Here is a 20678-nt window from a genome sequence, read left to right on the forward strand (position 1 = left end):
ATTAGTAGTGGGGTCAAAACCTGCATTTCCTCATACTCATCCTGGCTATTTGCTACACTTCATGAGATTCTGTAAAGGAACCCATGAAATAATGGATTTATTTTCTAGGAATCAGAGTATTATACGGTTAAAAAATGACTGCTGTCTAACCCAGTATGTAAGTGGTAAATAGTGATTAAACACACATCACTGCTGACCTTTAATCATAACCAAATCATGGCTCCATTTAGATCTGCCCCTTTTTATCAGGCACTGCCTGACATCACAGAGAAGAAAACAAGCTGACAAGCACAAAAGGTCACGGACAATAGGCAGTGACTTCTTCAAGAAACCTCATGTCCTACAGACACAGTATCACAGGGGCCATTCAACTCTTCTTTCCTCTCTCACCAGGAGCACAATTCCCTTCCAAACTGTGGGTCCAAAATGAATATTTCTTATCACTTCAAATCTTGCCTGTTCTCTCTCGATTTTTATCTTGATTTTCTGACTTTTCCTCTCCCTTATACTGCTTATCATTCCGCAAAAGGAATTCATTTTAAAACAAAGCATTTTTGAAGCCCTGTACAAAACCCACAGAAAACCTCACAAGGTTAACAGGTGCTGGTTTGCATGAGCCTGGTCAGATCGTATCTTCTTTCTGAATGAAGCAAATGAGACAGTTGGCTGGGAGAGCCAGAAGGAAGGACTGCTAGGACCAGCCTGGGTGAGAGGCCTCCCAGGATCTAAGCGTAGCTCAGCCTCTCCGGAAGCAGGGTCCCCTGGATTACACCAAGGTTCCCCTAAGAAATCCTGCCTGTTCTGCAGACAGAAGCTATCGCCGAAGCTCTTTCCATTCAGTCCCACGCTCTTCTTCCATCCCGATATCCCTTGATATTAACTCTCCTCAAACGTGGTCAGTGCAGGAAGAACAGCAGAGAGCTTGCTAGCAATGGATGCCACACACTGTCACCTCCTGGAATGGAAAGTCCCAGACGTTCTGGGAGTGGGTTCTGAGAACCTGCATCGTCGCTCTCTCCCCTGCAGGCGGATCGCTACAACTGGAAAGGTGTCTTGAGTGTCGAAAGTCCTGACACCTGATTTTCACCTTGCTCTTCCAATCAGTGCTTTACCTCCTTAGCTAATCTCTTCCCCACGAAGCAATCTCCTCTCTCTCTTTTTCACAGACAGGGTTTATCTTGTAACACACACACACACACACACACACACACGCACGCACTTGGTTTCTCTTTTCCCCATTGTTAGTTACATGGACATATTTTTTCCCGTTTTTGGATTCGGAGTTCCTGGAAGACAAAGACTGCGTGAGTACTTTCCACTGCTGCTCTGCACTGCCGACTGCACCGGCCCGCTGGGTAAACACCGCTCAGGACGCACTGGGGAACTAACTGCTCAAATAATGAAAAAGCAATACCTAATGCTGAAGTGCGTTCTTCTGCAGCCACTGTCAGTTTTGCACAAACGGAATGATGCACAAGTACTGGCAAGTGAATTTATAGAAGTGAATTTGTATACCTTTTGGAATATACACATTTCAGGAAATACTTGCAATAAATCTTCCAAAATGGACTTTAATAATAAACATCATCTTGAAAGGGCAGAAATTCTACTATTTAATTAAACTAATAATCCAGAAAATGTTATTGATTTAGCAATATCACTTATTATAAACATCATAGGAGTCTATGTGAAAGAGAAAACCAAAACTCTACAGCTATGGCAAGGGAGCTGAAGGTAATACAGAAATAACAGAAATCCAAGCACGTGGTATTAACATCTCTGAGAATAATTTCTTCAGAATCACCAGTACTATTTATGTCATAAGCTTTTGACCATTATTTGCGTTTAATAAATGAGAGTTCAGAGCATGAACTCTGGAGTCAGAAAGCAGTTGCTCAAATCAGGACTGCCTCCCACAGGGACAGTGGGATTTTAGAAAAGGTATTTGACCTGTGCATCAGTTCTCTTATCTGTCAAATGGGAACAATGGCTGCGCCTCACACAGCTGTGAAAAGCTGCAGATGGGATATCTATGCAAACCTACAGAATGGGTAAGTGCTCACTACATGACAGCTATTAAGACATAACCAATGTGGCCAGCGCTGTGGTGCAGCAGGATAATGCCCTGGCCTGCAGTGCCAGCATCCCATATGGGCACGGTTCGAGTTCCAGCTGCTCTACTTCCGATCCAGCTCCCTGCTAATGTGCCTGGGAAAGCAGCTGAAGATGACCTAAGTGCTTGAGCCCCTACACCCATGTGGGAGACCCAGAAGCTCCTGGCTCCTGGCTTCGGCCTGGTGCAGTCCAGATCACTGCTGCCATTGGGGGAGTGAACCAGCGGAAGGAAGAACTATCTCACTCTCTTTTTCTACTTCTCTTGTAATTCTTTCAAATAAATAAAATAAAATCTTAAAAAAAATATATAACCAGCAGGGGCTGGAGTTGTTAAACCACCACCTGTGACACCAGCAGCCTATATGAGTGTTTGTTTGAATCCCACTTGCTCCATTTCTGATCCAGCTCCCTGCTAGTGCCATTTGGGAAAGCAGCAAAAGATGGCCCAAGTACTTGGGCCCCCATACCCACATAGGAGACCTGGATGAAGCTCCTGGCTCCCACCTTTGTCCTGGCCTCTTGATGGCCAGTGGATGGAAGATCTCTGTCTCTCTCTGTCTCTCTCTCTCTCTTCGTAAATTTGCCTTTCAAATAAAAATAAAATAAATCTTAAAAAAAGAATGTTTCCAAAAAAAGCAGTCCTGCTAATCATGAAATGTCTTCATGACAATTTAAAAGTATGGCTTGTGGATGACACATTTCATTATGGCACCATATTCTGTCTCCATAATCCATTCAAGTATGAGCTACTGTGTTTTAAAATTCCATATGCCTTCTAGAATGTGGGTCTCAAGGCTAACTTCACTTGAAACTTTCTAGTGTGGGGAAGGGTCTTCAAAATATTCATAGAAAATGTCTACTGTAAAAAAAAAAAAAAAAAGCAAAACTAGGCCTGATTTCAAAGATTTTTTTCCCCCCAAAAAAGCATGATTTATTTGTATTTTCCATGAACTTTGTGAAGTATGCTTACATATTTTACACAATTTATTTATTTAAGATTGATTTATTTGAAAGTTAGATTTACAGAAGAACGGGAGAGATGGGGGGGTGGGAGAGAAAGAGATTGAGAGAGAGAGAGAGAGAGAGAGAGATCTGCCATCTGCTAATTCACTCCCTAAATGGCTACAACAGCAGGTGTATAGAGCAAGACCTTCCTTCAGGTGATCTAATAAAAATTAATAAGGATGGGGCCAGCATTGTGGCCAATGATGTCAGGAACCCATATGGGCGCTGGTTCGACTCCCGACTGCTCCATGTCCAACCCAGCTCCCTGCTAATGGCCTGGGAAAAGCAGTGGAAGATGGCTCAAGTGTTTGGGCTCCCGCATCCACATGGGTGACCAGATGAAGCTCCTGGCTCCTGGCTTCAGCCTGGCTGAGCCCTGGCCATTATGGCCATCTAGGGAGTGAACCGAGTGAACCAAAAGCTAGAAGACATCTTTCTTTCTCCCTTTCCTTCTCCAAGTCGGACTTTCCAATAAGTAAATAAATAAATCTTTAAACAATAACAATTAAAATTTTTTTAAAATGTGGGGCAGGCATTGTGGTGCAGTGGGTTTAACTGCTGCTTGGGATGCCTGCATCTCATCCTATAGCAGGGCCAGCCTGAGCGCTTGCAATTCCAATCCCAACCCAGCTCCTTGCTAATGAGTCTGGAAAGTGGCTATTGATGGCCCACATACTTGAGCTCCTGCCACCTGCATGGGAGCCCAGGATGGAGCTCCTGGCTTCAGTGTGACCCAGACCTGGCTGTTGCAGCCATTTGGAGAGTGAACCAGCATATGGAAAAATCTTTCCTTTGTCACTTTACTTTTCACATAAAAAATACATCTTTAAAAATCAAATTAAAAGGCAGCAGCAAAAAAGGGTATTTTTCGAAAGGCAATAAATTTGATTATTCATATTTTTGGCCTCTCGTTTTCTCTCCTTGTTTAGATTTGCTCCTTAAAAAGTCCACTAAAACAGAGATAGAAATTCATAATTCAAGGCTGAGGACCCACTAAAACTATTACAGCAGAACAAACCATTTGGTGAAACTTCACTTTTTTATATTTTAATTAGCTCTATAACTACTTACATTAGGAGAAAACTAACTTTTAAAAACTGTGAAAAAAATCAGGAAAAGAAAATTTATGCCACAAGCTTGATATTGGAAGTTATAAAGACTGGACATGTTTAAGGTAAAAACAATAATATTATTTTAAAAAACATTCAGGCCATTTGTTTGAAAGGATTTGCATGCAAAAAGGAATGTGAACTATAAAAGGAGTAGATAAAGCAAGTTGGGAATAAGAGGGTATTTCAAAAAGTGCAAGAAAATGAAATTATATGATAAGCTTATTTTGGTGCAAAAAAATTGAAATCCATGCAGAGTTTTTTCATGATAACTATTTTTCCACGAAGTTTCTGAATATCTCTCCCATGCACAGATTTAAAAAAAAAATTAGCACCAAAATAGGGAAACCTTTAAATTCCATTTCCAAGAACTTTGTGAAGTCCCCTTGTATGGTACATCTGAAAATAGTAAAATGAAAAGAAATTTTCATTTCAATTTGTAACAATAACAGATTGGCTGGCTGTTCTCCAAATTCATGATATTTTACTTTTGGGTCTCAGAATGAATTAATATTTTATAAAGCTTAAAGTTTTAAAACCAAACCTGGTTACAGCATACATATTAAAGTTTTGCTGCTAATGCGATGTTCATACGATCTGCCTTGAAAATCTTGGGAGGGAGAGACGCCCGTTGCCAATGTCCACATAGGTCCCCTACAAACCAGAGGTAAACCATAGCTCCAGAAATCCTATTTGAAGCCCACAGGATACTCGTGAGCTAAAATAATGAATGATAATGCCTCATTCTCCGCATTAATATTAAAGAAAAGAGAAAATAGAAAACTTTATAGCCACTATCAGCTCTCTGGGCCATCAATCTCAGGTTTGGATAACTGCTTCCCAAAAGGATAGGGCGCAGGGATGAGCTGCAAAAGGGCCTCAGAGCCTAGAGAGATTTTTCAGCAAGCCAGCAAAGCACAGACACAAATTTCTACATATCTCTGGCTGTGAAAAGTCTCATTTGTGGTGATTTATATTTGCTCATAAAGAACTCTGCGGATAATATAAGCCTGCTGTGAGGCTGTATGACAACTTTCAAACCAGGAGTTACACGACCATTCTGTTAAAATAGAGCCGGAAGAGATGAGGGAGAAAACCCGGAGAAATAGATTTTCTTATGATGAAAGGCCAAACACAGCTCAGCCTGCGCGCCGTGGCTTCCACCTTCCACTAGGTGCACGACTCGTGGGTAAGATTTTGGTCAAGTGTACCAGCAAATACGATTTCTTCCTGAAGACTGACTATACGCTGGGCTTGTGCAAGCTCGTGTAATTCACAACAAATGACACTTACACATCATCGTGCTGAACTTCAGTTGCCTTAATAAGTTACGGAGGGAAACGCAGAGAATAGCATGCTGACAAACCAAAGTAAATGAAGTATAAACACTGTTATTCCAAGTGTCACTGGCGTGTTATTTCCATTTCTCCTAGCATCTGCTCTGTGTAACACTGAACATACACGCGATGCAGCAGCTCATTAAACTGTTTTCAGTTAACTCGGAAACCAAATTAGTACATTACATGTTTATAAGGCTGAGAATTACCGCTTCCCTGTGAAATTGCACAATTAATCAGGTGCATTACTTCTCCAGGAGATGTGGCCACTTTTGACATTTAGGAAGAAAAAGAACAATCCTTTAATTTGTTTCCATTTCAGCGTTTATTCTCAGTGGGGTAAGAGGAAGCAAAAGGTGACATAATTCCTTCTTCTCACTTAGGAGGTCAGAACTCGACACGCTGTCTCAGCTTCCTAATAGCATTTTGCATTCTTAAAAGGAGCACGACCAAAAATTATTTTGTTTTTGAGCTTATCTGAGTGTTGCAGCCTTTGAAAAATTCAGACAATGGGGAGAGGACCTGGGTCTTTAATTTCTTAACATTGCTGCTTGAATTTCTATCAAGTCTCAATTACTCAATGTCTTTCATGGGATCCCTTGTAAACCCCAACAGTCTTCCCAACGTCAAAACCATTAAGTAGTGATGCTCACTCCAGTTTCCTTTTCCACAGATCTAGCAATAATTTCATCAGATTTTTAATTTATAGAAAAAAAAATTACTGGGGCTGGCACTGAGGCTCAGCAGGTTAAGCCCTCCTCAAATGCTTAAATCCTGGTAGCTTAATCCAGGGTCCCTCCAATTATTTTCAACAACTGGGAAACCGGACTCAGTTTTTAGTCTACTGATTTAATAGGGCATGCATTTCTTGCTACTTGACTAAACAATCTTGCCAAAAAATGTAAAGATATTAAACTATTTTTAAATACCCCATGTTCCCATCAATTGCCTCCAGCTTCTATCCCTCTGAACCACCTGAAATGCACTGGAGGAAGCCCCACCACCGCTGGGACTGGCTGCGGCTGTACCTGAGCTGCTTGGGTTAGCAGGGCACCTGGCAACAAAACAATTGTTTTCCTAAGAGAAAGTTATGATTAACACAGAAAAATACCCTGAAGTCCCTAAATATCCTCTTTCAAGTTCTTTATTTAACCTTCATTTAAGAGCCCTTGAAAAACATTCATGCTTTCCTAAAAGATGGCTAGGGACAACTTGAAACAGACACAATTCTCTAAACTCATTCTTTAAATAACAAGGTGTATTCTTGTAGGTTTGCTAAAGACCCGTGGAAGTAAACACAGAGAACAGAAAGATCATATAGCCCCAGAAAAACCGCCAGTATCCCAGCAGAGAGAAACAGTTCCATTCTATTTTCCAAAATAAAGCAAAACTTTTAAAAAAGAACCAAACCAAGTAGTTTGTAGTCTCTAAGATATAGTCTGAGCCCATAACTGAGTAATGGGTGTTGTTTGTGCCACAAACTTCCTTTTCTACTTTGGAAAATAGGAAAATTTTTCAATTTCTTAACACTGCCCTTCAACTCCTTTCTTTATTACTACAAATATGCCTTGAACACCGTACTCAGGGCCAACATACCTAAAAATAATAATAATAAAAATTAAAAAAAAAAAACACAGGATGTGAGCCACTATTTGACCACTGGAAATGTTAATTATAGAACTCCTAAATCTTAGTGAAGTTGATGCTAGAGCAAATAATGCTAAAATAAGACTTCAGTAATCAAAAACATTTTTCAATAACACACACACATACACACACACACACATACACACACACTGGAGCAAGTATGGAGTTGTTCATTTGCGGAAAATACTTTGCACTTATAGGTAGGTCACCTGCAGCGCAGGAGTAAAAGACTGAATGGTGAGAAAGATCACCTCCTGCTTTGATAATTGTGCCGTTGTGACACTTTAATATTTCAGTGAGGAAAATTCAGTGAAAAAGGTGAATTGGTTGGAACTGTCAGGAGCAAAATAATTCTTAATGTAATTACTAAAGTAAGCCATTGAAAAGACAGATATCCTACAGGGAATGAAGACAACCTTCGGCATATGTAATCCTAATATAATGCTTCCTTGAAAATATAGGAAACGGTCTTCAACTTTAATCTTTAGGCATTAGTTTTTTTTTTTTTTTTAACTAAATGGAAAATACTAATCTGGCTATTCAAACTGCCTTAACTTTTCAAAGGATACAACATTTTTTGGATATGGATTACTGAAGATATCTCTTCAGGAGTCAACTGGTCCTTTAAAAATGTTTCGCTCACTGAGTTTTAGAAATAAGTAGTTTATAATAAAGACATCAGGCAAACGGGAGCAGGACTAGGCCCCAGACGGCACACGGGAGTCTGTTTCTTTTCACCACGGTCTACTCTTTCCCTGGATGTAATGCAGTGCTCAGCACACGATTTTCAAAAGCATTACCAAGAAACTAGAGAACCACTGCAGAGGCTCCAGGGAAACCCAGCGAGTGAGCCTTCCTCTGCTGCCTCCCAGGGTGTGCATTAGCAGAAACCTGGACTCCGGAGAAGAGCTGGTATTCAAACCCAGGTACGCTGATGAGGGGTGCTGGTGTCCCGTTCAGTGTCCTAACTGCTACTAGAAACTCTCAAGCCCAGTGCTCTTCCAGGTTCACTGAAGTTCTTCTTCTTCTTCTTCTTTTTTTTTTTTTTTTTTTTTTTTGACAGGCAGAGTGGACAGTGAGAGAGAGAGACAGAGAGAAAAGTCTTCCTTTGCCATTGGTTTACCCCACAATGGTCGCCGCGGCTGGCGTGCTGCGGCCAGCACACTGCACTGATCCGAAGCCAGGAGCCAGGTGCTTCTCCTGGTCTCCCATGGGGTGCAGGGCCCAAGGACTTGGGCCATCCTCCACTGCACTCCCAGGCCACAGCAGAGAGCTGGCCTGGAAGAGGGGCAATTGGGACAGAATCCGACGCCCTGACTGGGACTAGAACCCGGTGTGCCGGCGCTGCAGGCAGAGGATTAGCCTAGTGAGCCGCGGCGCCAGCCTCACGGAGGTTCTTCTACCTTCACAGAGTTTAGTCAGTAACCACATGGTACAGTCAAGTGATTTACTAAGCTGATTTGTGATCATGGAAGAAGACATCTCTTAGGAAGTTGGTTACTTACTTTGTCAGTTTTAAAAACTGTGTTCTGTGTATGAAAATGCCTCCCAGCCTAAAACTGTAAACTTTTACGGAAATTACATAAAGCTGAGGTTTTGCAGTTAACCACATGTATTCAAGCAGCTATATAACAACACGACGCAGGGCTGGTATTGTGGCTTAGCGGGTAAAGCCGCTGCCTGCCATACTGGCATCCCCTATGGGCACCTGTTTGAGACCCGGCTGCTCCACTTCCTATCCTCCTCCCTGGTAGTGCCACTGGGAGAAGCAGCAGAAGATGGCCCAAGTGTTTGGGCCCCTGTACCCATGTGAGAGACCTGGAAAAAGCTCCTGGCCCCTGGCCATCTGGGGAGTGAAAGAAACAGTGGATAGAAGATGTCTCTCTCTCTCTCTCCTTCTGACTCTGGCTTTTAAATACATAAAAGGCGCCAGCGCTGTGGCGCGGTAGGTTAATCCTCCGCCTGCAGTGCCAGCAACCCATACGGGTACCAGTTCGAGTCCTGGCTGCTCCACTTCCAATCCAGCTCTCTGCTATGGCCTGGGAAAGCAGTAGAAGATGGCCCACGTCTTTGGGCCCCTGCACCCGCGTGCATGACCTGGAAGAAGCTCCTGGCTCCTGCCTTCAGATTGGCGCAGCTCCGGTTGTTGCAGCCATTTGGGGAGTGAACCAGTGGATGGAAGACCTCTCTCTCTGTCTTTCCCTCTCACTGTCTGAAAATCTACCTCTCAAACAAATAAAAATTAAAAAAAAACTTTTAAAAATACATAAAAGATAAATCTTAAAGAGAGTACAGTGCAATTAAGAATGATACCCATAGTAACAACCTTAGGCATATGTAACATAGAATGTCCCTAGCTATAAGTTAGGTAGAGCAAATGCTAGAAGAAATGTCTGAATTTTTACATCGTTTTCAGCAAGTGACACTTGCCTTTTTTATTACAGGCCTCTCATTAAACCTCACTAGCTCCTAGCAAGTGTGCAATCATGATTCAGTCTGGATGCTGAATATTCCATAAACTTAAGGAGAATTTCGTAGGCAATGTGGCTCTTCTGCAGAAGTTATCTGGGAAGACAATATCTTCCTGAGATGTAAGTGTCCTTTGGAGAGCTAAAAATGCATAAGTGTGCTTAAGATTTTATTTTTCTATCATCTCACCTGGGGTTTCTAGGGGAAGTTTGTAAAGTAAATTTCTCCAAATAACAGGCGTCAATGTGACTATTTTTCAACATAAAGTGTTTTCCCTCTTCTCAGTATGAGAAGTAGGACTTTAACTCTTCACTTCTTTTATTTGCTCACTCACTTATCTCCGCCCAGATCAGCTACTTCCTGTCTGTGTAAACCTTGGTTCTCTTCACCCATAAAATGGCCAGGGAGGAACCCCAGCACTATTTCCTTAGTGCTGTTCTGGGAACAGGGTAAGTGCTAGGTAAACGCTAGGTGGCCTTATTTATTGAACATCTAGTATTTGCTAAGCAATAGAATCCGCAGCGTAGAGCAGAAACAGCCTTGTGCAACCAAACATAACTACGTGAGTTCCCAAGGACAAGGAAAGCAGAGTGAGTGTGGGGATCAGGAAGGAAGGGCCTTTTTTAGAGAGAAAGGTCACCGTAGCCTCTCTGATGAAGGTATTATTTTGGGGCACACACGTAAAGAAAGACGGAACACAGGATGTGAGTGTCTGGGGATACTGAGAACCCCTAGGCAGAGCATGAGAAAGTATTAAGGTCCTGACAAGTGCACTGGACAGGTGTGACAGCAGGAAGGGCGGGGGGGGGGGGGGGCTGGAGAAGAGAGAGTGAGTCAGAAAGTGGCAGGAGAGGCAGGCAAGGGTCAGGAGAGCCGGGTGCTGCCATGGAAGACCTGAGGCCAGGTGAGAGGCCGTGGACTTCTGGTCAGGCGGGAAGTCACTGCAGGGCATTGGTAGGGCTGTGCACCTGCTGCACTGGTAGACACTGCAGATGACGGAGGCTTGGGCAGGGCAGCAGGAAGAGAACCAGGTCAGCAATTCTAACCCACTTCTCCACTCTGCACTTTCCCTAGAGGTTTCCCGTTCCCTGGCATTCACTGATAAGGACTAAGGACGGTATTGGGTTGAGTCACTGTCCAAGAGTCCTCTGTTATGCTAATGCTGCAGACTTTCAGATTAGGATGTTAAAGTGCCAGGGGATTCTGAGATCACTGCAACCACGTTATTTGACAGGCGTGTAGTTAAACTCCTGGGAGATTCAATGATCTGCCCAAGATCACAAAGCCAGTTAAGTCAAGACAAGGTTCTGAGGCTCGGTTTTCCTTCCCCTACAAATGGGTAAATTCGGGCCGGCGCCATGGCTCACTTGGCTAATCTTACGCCTGCAGCGCCAGAATCCCATATGGGCGCAGGGTTCTAGACCCGGTTGCTCCTCGTCCAGTCCAGCTCTCTGCTGTGGCCCGGGAGGGCAGTGGAGGATGGCCCAAGTCCTTGGGCCCTGCACCCGCGTGGGAGACCAGGAGGAAGCACCTGGCTCCTGGCTTCAGATCAGTGCAGCGGCGGCCGTAGCGGCCATTTGGGGGGTAAACCAACAGAAGGAAGACCTTTCTCTCTCTCTCACTGTCTAATTCTACCTGTCAAATAAGTAAAAAAACAAACAAGCAAACAAACAAAAACCTATTTAAAAAAAAAACAAAAGGGTGAATTCTACATCAGTGTCTTGTGGCCTTACAAAGATAACTTGTAGCGCCTTTATTTAGATGATTTCCTTTTTCTTCTCATGATTTAAAAATAACAGCAAAACTCCATTAAAACATGTTCTCGGGGGGTTAATATTTATGAGAATCATTTCTAAAAATGAGTATTTTTGAAGTTTCTAAAATGAGCCTTTTGAAGACTCTAAAATTATTTTTTCCTTTAGAGAGTCTAAATACACAGTTATTGCCTTCATCAATTGACTGCCAGTTCTGCAAATCTATCACTGATAGAAATATCACCAACTTTCCGTAATTACTTTAGTATGCTGATTTCTTACCAAAATAACTCCGGTTGATTATAAACAGCATTTGTGAGATCCAGGAATGGCCCTGCTCTGCCTTATCAATAATCAGCGATGGAAACAACTTAACAGACTGCCTGTCCCAAGCAAAGGCCAACACAGCATTGACAGACTTGTTCTCAAGCCAAATAAGAGACCTAGAGCCGGCACAGCAGCTCACTAGGTTAATCCTCTGCCTTGCGGCACCGGCACACCGGGTTCTAGTCCCGGTCCGGGCGCCGGATTCTGTCCCAGTTGCCCCTCTTCCAGGCCAGCTCTCTGCTGTGGCCAGGGAGTGCAGTGGAGGATGGCCCAAGTCCTTGGGCCCTGCACCCACATGGGAGACCAGGATAAGTACCTGGCTCCTGCCTTCGGATCAGCGCGCCGGCCTCGGTGGCCATTGGAGGGTGAACCAATGGCAAAGGAAGACCTTTCTCTCTGTCTCTCTCACTGTCCACTCTGCCTGTCAAAAAAAAAAAAAAAAAAAAAAAAAAAAAAAAAAAAAAGAGAGAGAGACCTAGAACTGGAAAGGATGGGTTGTTTTTAAATTGGCAACTTCATATGAGATACTTCCGACCGCTGCATTTTCTTAATTGTATAAGGAGGCATTTCAGCAAGTTCATGGGAAATACTAGTTTGCTCTTGTATAGCACTGTTGAAACCCAGGATTTTTTTTTAAAAATTCATATTATGAAACAACTATGCATGCACTTTGAAATGTTCTGCACCAAAACAAACCATTCTTTCCAGACTTTTTGGAAGAAACTCTGTGTAACTCAAAGAAAATCAGAAGAGAGTTTATCTTGTGGAGCATACAGCAGAATCTTCTGGTTCGTGTCTTCCCTGAGTAAGCGTAGATAACCCTGTTGTGAAATACTCAGCTTCTCCTCTCCCACATCCATGGTTTTATCTAAACGTTGGCCTGCCGCTCTCAACACTAAACTTAAGTCCGCCCATCACACCCTAGAAGTGGACAGTGAGAAGGCCACAGCTCGCTCTCCCTCTCTTCCTCTCTCTCTCTCTTGAAATGTGAGCTGAGATGTTAAGCCCATGAGAAACTGCCATGTGCTCCTGACCCAGCAGGAACAGATCATGAGACTGTCGATGGACCAGTGGGCGGTCAGGCTTGTTCCTGAGACCGGCACAGAGCTTCTAGGAACTTAATAAGCGTGAAAAGAGCCATTTCCCAATGATCGTGTGCACGCCACGCCTATCAGGAAGACAGGAACGTCAAGGGAAGGCCTTCGCCTACTTCTGACCACAGTAAGTTAAATGGAAGACATCTGTGGTATGTCTTCCTGCTCGGAGGAAGCCCTTTCACTGCTAAAAAAAAAAAGGATGCTTTTGTGAGTGGAAAACATGGCTGGAAATTCAGTTTCACCGAACACGAGGCCACTCTGCTTCTTGGCCATGCACATGTCTTTGCTGCTAATTCTGTGCTATTTTACCTTTCATTAAAAAAAAAAAAAAGTAATTCAAGTAAAACGCATCTGAATAGCAAAAGGCTCTTGATATTTTTGAGCATTTTGGAACAATTACTTTGACGGGAGCCCTTGACAGTTAAATGACTCCTTTAAATGAATGTTATAGAAGACACATAATGATTTTTAGTGAAATATTGAATTTAACCACAAATGAGGAAAAACCAGTCATAAGAACTACGGGCATATCTGAATAATAACATCTTGCTTATGAACCTCCATGGATTCTGTAATTTCTAATAATCATGCAATCAACTGGTTATCCAGTGGGTATGTTTCCCATCTTGGTACTTCTTCATACATTTTGCCTTTTTTATTTTTTTGCCTTGTTTTTTTTTTTAAATTCTGAGAAGCCAATAAGGAAAATTCAAAACTGGCAACAACTTCCTCTCTGCTGGCCTGAGAGACTGCAGTTAGAAAATTGAGAAGCAGTCCCACCACTGAAGTCGTCCTCTTGTCTTCTTCTCATTTGCTTAATGAGATTTTTTCACAAAGGATTCAAAAAAAAAAAAAAAAAAAAAACCAGCCAAAGTCAAGAGCACCCTGCCTAAGAACCTGTAACGTCGCTGGATGCCAGCATTTCCTGCAACTGTGGGACTCAATATTCCAGTATTCCTTTTCTTATTTTTTCTGTGTTGGACGTGAGATAGTATCAAGGCCTTTGCATGTTTTCTCATGACTAACCACTGAAATATGTGCCGAAATAATAAAAACTGGTACGGTTCAATTTCCTTTTTAAATTCAATATACGTGACAGCTCCTTGCGATGATGAAACTGGACGTATTCTAAAATCCTGCTTTCTGGAGAAGAGAAGTAGGAAAGCCTTACAGATTTAAAGCGTGTGGGTTTCAAGTGGGTGGGTGGGGACACGTGGACTGAAGCAATGAGTCAGAAAAACAGGAATGCTCTTTATCGCGTCTCTCTGGCGAGCTGGGGTGAAAAGTTGATGTTCAGGGTGTGGCTGCTTGCAGCTCTGCGCACCGGCACCGTGTGCGGCTGCACTGCCCGATTTCTCCACGCAGGTGCGGCTTGATTTCCCCAAACTCCACTGCTCCCCGCACCTGCCTTCACTCCACCACTGTCTACTTATACTTCAGTTCCCCGTCTACAGAATCTGGCCCCCGCTAAGGGCAGAGAAGGTCTTTTCGCTTTGCACCCGCTCTCTCCAGCCTCGGACATTTCTGCACCAACTGGAGCTATCCACTGAATGTACTTATGAACCAATAAACTTCTCCCTCCTTCAGTTGACAGTGAAAATACATGGGAAAGGCCAGCTAGTTTCAATATTCGATACTAAAGTCCAGTTACCCAGCAAGCTGCCTGCAGGAGATGTTCCCTAGACCCTTCCTACTCCAAGTGTGCTCCAGCACAGTGGCTGTGCAGACCTGGGAGCTCTGCACACACAGGATCTCAGGCCTGGCCTCTGACCCTGGAGTCCCCATTACAACAGGATTTTCTCCATGAAGGGTGAGAAGGCTTTACTATCGGATGTCATCGTCAGAAGCCTGCAGCAGTGATGGGACACACAGAGGAGAAAGCAGAGAGTGACACTGACGAACACAGGGAAGTTTCCCAGCTTGCTTAGGGCACTTGTTCACCATTCCCCAAGTGGGAAACTCACGCCAGTTCTCTGAGTGCCCTTTCTAGATACTACTTCACACTCGGGCCTGTTTAAAGACACAGCTGCTCTTAATCATTGTCTTTTCTCCTTGGTGCGAAGAGAACATTTATCGTCAGCATGCTGACATATGCAGGAGTTCTGGCTTTCTCCACTGAAAATGTAGATGACTGAATGGCTATTGCTGACACCTGAGTTAAGAAACTCAATGACTCTAAGCTATGTAAATTTAATTATTTCCTTTAATTTTTTTTTCCAGGAACCTTTTCTTTTTCTTTTCCTGAGCTTTAGAGAAGTCCTGGCAATTTTCATTTAAAAGAAATACAAGTCAGCAGTGGTTCACTGAACAGGCTGACACACAATTTCATAGGGAGCGAGGCGCTGTGTCTTTAATCCAATTTGTGCTCTCAGTTCCCAGCTAACGGATCTAGGGAGCCTGATGCATGCATTCGCAAGGAGACATCTGCAAGGCAGAGTCCAGCTCTCTGTAAGCCTCAGAACACGGGTAAAATATCAGGCTGGGTTCTCGCAGCTGCCCTACAACATGATAAATCCCCATATACTCACAGATGTAGAAATATTCTCGGCCTGGCCTGAATTCAAATCCTAGAGAAAAGGGGGTGAAGAGCTGGAATTTTTCAGAGAACTTGAGCGGTCCATTTGGAGAGTGAGGCCGGTTACATTCCCATCTCTTGAATCCTTTGGAAGTGTGGTCGCAGGCACTGTAGCCATCAAAGTTCACCATGTAGAGGACATAGCGCTCAGTCTTATCTTCTGGGACAGAGTCCTCATAGTGCGGGCAGAAAACATCCAGGTAGTCATTGATGCAGACGTCAATGTGGTAGTCACCCCTCTGGAATCTGGTGAGAGAAGGAGGAGAAGATGAGATCAGTCCTACAAGGCTTCTATGAGGAGCTGGTGCTGGAACCCTTTCATAACCACGGGGCTAACGGATTTAGGCCAAGCAGTGTCGCCACAAGTGCAGTTCCAAATGTAAGCAACAAGTCATTTCACAGAGGAATTCTATTATACTGGCTTCAAAATATCCTACAGAGGTGCTGTGGCGTAGCTGGTAAAGCCACCATCTGTGACACTGGAACCACACATGGGTGCCGGGTCCAGTCCTGGCTGCTCCACTTCCGATTCAGCTCCCTGCTCAAGCCTGGGAAAGCAGTGGAAGACAGCCCAAGTGCTTGGGCGCTTGCACCTGCCTGAGAGATCATTAAAAAGCTCTATGCTCCTGGCGTGGAACTGGTGCAGCTCCAGCCGTTGCAGCCATTTGGGGAGTGAAGCAGCAGATAGAAGACCTCTCTCTTTCTGTCTCTCTGTAACTCTGCCTTTCAAATAAATAAATCTTTAAAAAAAATCCTACAAACTAAGGACTTCATCTTGATTTTAAGTATTCCATTAAGTTTCACTCTTTCACAGTTAAACTGTATGGCGGTCCCGTTTTCCATTTTTTTTTCCTTTCACTCCTAAAATTATATTAGGGCATTTCAAAAAATTCCTGGAAAACATGCACAGTGAAAGAATTATGCCTGGATTTCAAAATGTTCTTGCACCAAAATTAACTTACTTATGTTTTCACTCTATTTTCCATATGCTTCTTGAGGTACCCTCTTATACACTGAAGCAAAGTTTTCATTTTTTTTTTCAAATAAAAGAGCGAGTAAATGAAGGAAAAATAAACTTCTTTTTTTAAATTTTAACTTCCCATGAACATGATGGAGACTTCAAGCCAAAGAATTAGAAGAATTCTAAGCACAAAATCTGAAAGTTAGGGAAAAAATTCCTAGGGTGATATTTTCAGTTTCAAGGAAAATAGAACCCTAGAGCCTAAGCATGAAGCCGGGAGCAACTGTGGATCCCGGACAAACATTTTCCATGATCTGCTGGTGTCACAGACTCAGCCTAGCTCACCCCTCTTTCAATGTCCTGCCCCTCTCCATAGTAAGAAAACTGGAGCCACCTACATGGCATGACTTTGCTCCCAATTTCTTTGAACCGTGTAGGTCGCCATCCCTAAGACTGGTGAATAGGGAAAGTAACAATTCCAAAGATAATATCAAAAACCATGGCAAATCACCCTGCAGTAGTTAAAAGGCAACATGCAAACACACCACTGAAATGCCACACTGTCTACTTCAAGTGTCATCTTATAAAAATGATTTTTATCAGGCCCGCGCTGTGGGTAAGTATCAGCCTGCGGTGCTGGCATCCCATAGGAGCACCAGTTCAAGTCCCGGCTGCTACTTTTCTGATCCAGCTCTCTGCTGTGGCCTGGGAAAGCAGTAGAAGATGGCCCAAGTGCTTGGGCCCTGCACTCATGTGGAAGACCCGGAAGAAGCTCCTGGCTTTGGATCTGCCCAGCTCCTGCAGTTGTGGCCATTTGGGGAGTGAACCAGTGGACAGAAGACCTCTCTCTCTCTGTGTCTCCCTCTGTCTGTAACTCTATCTCTCAAATAAATAAATAAAATCATTTTTTTAAAATGTTGCTTATCTGTTGTAACTAACATATCAGTTAGAACAGTATTTCCCAGGGCACACGGAAGCAGGAATCATTACAGATACAACTTTCTCAGCCTAAAATCGCAGTGGAAAAGCCTACAAAACCCCTTTGTTTTTAGCTAGTAAGGAAATGCCCCTCTGAGCCCTCCGAAGGTTCATCATAAAATCATGTTACTGATGAAATACAGCGCCCGTAAAGCCACATAATCTTCCAGCCGGTCAGGCTCAGCATGCGCACTTCCCGGGGAGGGTGAGCTAACCTATTCCATTTTTGGACATCTCTAAATGGTAGAAAGTTTCCTCTTATATCGAGCATAAATCTGCTGCTGTGTAATTTCTACCCCGTGATCCTACTTCTGTTGCCTGGAATTAGAAAGAGCACATCTGATTCCTCTTCCACAGGGTAGTGCATAAAGCATCCCGGATGTCAGCTCTGTCCTTTTCCATCGGCCCTTCCCCAGGCTCCCAATGCCTGTGGTTATTTCTGTACAGTTCCCAGGCTCCTCGGCCCTCTTGTTTCTACATTCTTTTCAGGTCTTGCAGTTTCCCAAGGTGTTCTCTTTAACATGTGGCACCCAAGCACAGCAAAGACCTCCGACAGCCAGCGATCAAAGTCCACCCCATAGGAAATGCACCAGCTTCTCTCAGCCATAAAGCCGAGATTCTATTCTTTTCATTGTTTTAAGGATATGTTTATTTATTTGAAAGGCAGAGTTAGAGAGAGAGAGGGAGAGAGGTCTCCCATCCACTGGTTCACTCCCCAGATGGCTGTAATGACTGAGGTTGGGGCAGGTGGAAGCCAGGATCCTGGAAACCCATCCAGGTCTCCTATATGGGTGGCAGGGGTCTAAGAACCAGGATTCACATGGGATGCTGGTGTTGCAGGTAGTGGCTTAACCTGCTACCTACTACACCACAACCCCAGCTCCCAAGAGTCCCTTCTTAAAAACACTGGGTTGTGGTACAATGGGTTAAGCTGCTGCCTGCGATGCCAGCATCCCCTATCAGTGCCAGTTCAAATCCTGGCTACTCCACCTCTGATCCAGCTCCCTGCTAATGTGCCTAAAATGCAACAGAAAATGACCCAAGTACTTGGACTCCTGCATCCATGAGGGATGCACCATGTGGAATGAAGCTCCGGGCTCAGTCCTGGCCATTTGGGGAGTGAACTAGTGGATGGAAGATTCTGTGTTCTCTGTAAGTTTTCCTTTCAAATAAATAAATCAATCTTAAACAAAAAAGTGGGGGGAACCACTCATTTTCAGTGACACCAGACCTCAGTTTAAGGACTGGGTCTGCTGCTGCTGGTTGAGTGGGAGACTCAGAAATTATCCTGAGATCCCATTTCCTGGGGTGTATATGGAACAGTGAGAAGCAGCTTTACTGAGCTCATACAATTGCTTCAAGCCCTAGATCAAGAAAGACAGGAAATACACCAGAAACATAAAGCACTCTCACTATTATCAGGACAGATTAAAGCATGTTCAAATGAGTAATGTTAATTTGAAACAATAGGAACTGGAGAGCAGATAACAGATATAAAATAATTCCCAAGCTTCCTTCTTTAAAAGTCCCCAAAGAAAGGAACTCATATGCAAATCTTAAATTCTGTCCTTAAATACGAAATGATCACAGAAACTCTGTTTGACCCAGGCTTTTGAAAACCTGCACGCTGATCTACACTAGAGAAATAAGGAAAGATGTTCAGAATATTCACTTTTCTATTAGAGGATCCCAAAACATAAAACCAATTTTTAAAAAAATAAAACTGCTGGGAAGTATTTATTTCTCCATATTTACAATGATCACGAGTATACTTCTTCTTCATTACTGGCAGACAATGGGTTGCCAAGATGCAAGGAAAGACTGTGTTGCTTTTAAAAGATTTTCGAACATCAAGGTAACATCACTGCCAAAGTACAAAGAAAAGACACTGCAACGTTCAGATAAAAGGGTGCTGGGACATGAATCACCGGCACTCAGAGTAGCCTGACAGCTCTGGACGAGAGCCAGACCAGAACTGCAGCAGAAGGCCATGTCCAGATGCACTTCATATTATTATATTATTATTATAGATTTTAAAGACATTCAAGGGGGAATTTTTTTCTTTCCCTAGGCGTCACTCATTTCAGCTTCTACTAGCATTTGGCACTGCTCAGAAGCGAAAATAAAAATTAAAACTGCCATGGTCTGGACCTACTGATCTCCCTTCTACGATTTGATGCCTCAAGTTTAGCTCTCTTTTTCCAATTTTTTTCTCTGGTAATGTTGCTAAAATGCTAAGAAAGCACACTGTGGGAAGGAAGACTCATTCTACACTCAGTTCATCAGTTATCCCTCCCAGTGATGGTAATGATGATGGTGATGGTGATGAAGATGATTTTTATCTTGTGTGTGGGTTGCTAAGTGATTTACTGTGGTCCCTATATTAAACATGTGACTGTCCTGGTGTTTCTACTCTCCTAAGCACAGGGCAAAGAGAAGATGATGATTCACCACAGAATCAATTTGCACGTCTGTTTCAGCTCTTTAATTTGCATAATTAGTTTACTAATGTAAATTTCAAAGAATGGACAACATAAACATTAGGACAATGACAAACCAGAACTCACAAAGGACATCTGTATGACTTATCCAAGTACAATCCACAGAAAGTCTAGGGGTAGATATTTGACTACTATGGCAAATCCTGCTCTCTGGGTGCATAGAATCCTTCTGTGGCCTCACTTGTGAAGCCTGGCTAATCCCAGGGCACTTCAAAAAGTTTGTGGAAAATGGAGTTAAAATAGATGTTTATTATGATGCAAAACATTCTGAAAGCCATGCATAGTTTTATTTTATTTTATTTTATTTTTTTTATTTCTTGACAGGCAGAGTGGACAGTGAGAGAGAGAGACAGAGAGAAAGGTCTTCCTTTTGCCGTTGGTTCACCCTCCAATGGCTGCCGCGGCCGGCACGCTGCGGCTGGCGCACCGCGCTGATCCGATGGCAGGAGCCAGGTACTTATCCTGGTCTCCACACGTTTTCCACTGATGTCTTGAAGACTTCTTGTGTTAGTGAGCACTTATAATGCTACCTTCATTATCTCAATTTACTCTCCATCATATTACCCTGGGATAGACAGTGTTATACCACCCGTTTATCAATCCAGTGAGATGAAAAAGTGCCCAATGTTGCAAAGTTAGTAACAGGTGGAGGCAGAATCCGCACCCACAGCATTGCCACCTCAGAAGTAACGCTCTCACTATTTCTCTGGCAGGAGGTTAAATTGCTCAAGTCCTTAGATCTGCTCTGCCCATCCCCTACTCTCAATGGGACCACACTTCTCTCCTTTCCTGACCAAGCAATA

At 43.3% G+C, this 20678-nt stretch overlaps 1 protein-coding gene across 2 annotated transcripts in view; it reads right to left on the reverse strand.

Annotated features, from left to right (window-relative positions):
• Positions 1-20678, reverse strand: part of EFNA5 (ephrin A5) — a 303987-nt gene that overhangs the window by 37653 nt on the left and 245656 nt on the right. For both annotated transcript variants that reach the window (XM_051853591.2, XM_002713956.5), the window contains exon 2: positions 15389-15681. In XM_051853591.2, the coding sequence (XP_051709551.1) occupies positions 15389-15681 (293 nt within the window). The remainder of the gene's footprint in view (positions 1-15388; positions 15682-20678) is intronic.

The sequence above is a fragment of the Oryctolagus cuniculus genome, chromosome 14 (assembly GCF_964237555.1).
Source record: "Oryctolagus cuniculus chromosome 14, mOryCun1.1, whole genome shotgun sequence".
Taxonomy (NCBI): domain Eukaryota; kingdom Metazoa; phylum Chordata; class Mammalia; order Lagomorpha; family Leporidae; genus Oryctolagus; species Oryctolagus cuniculus.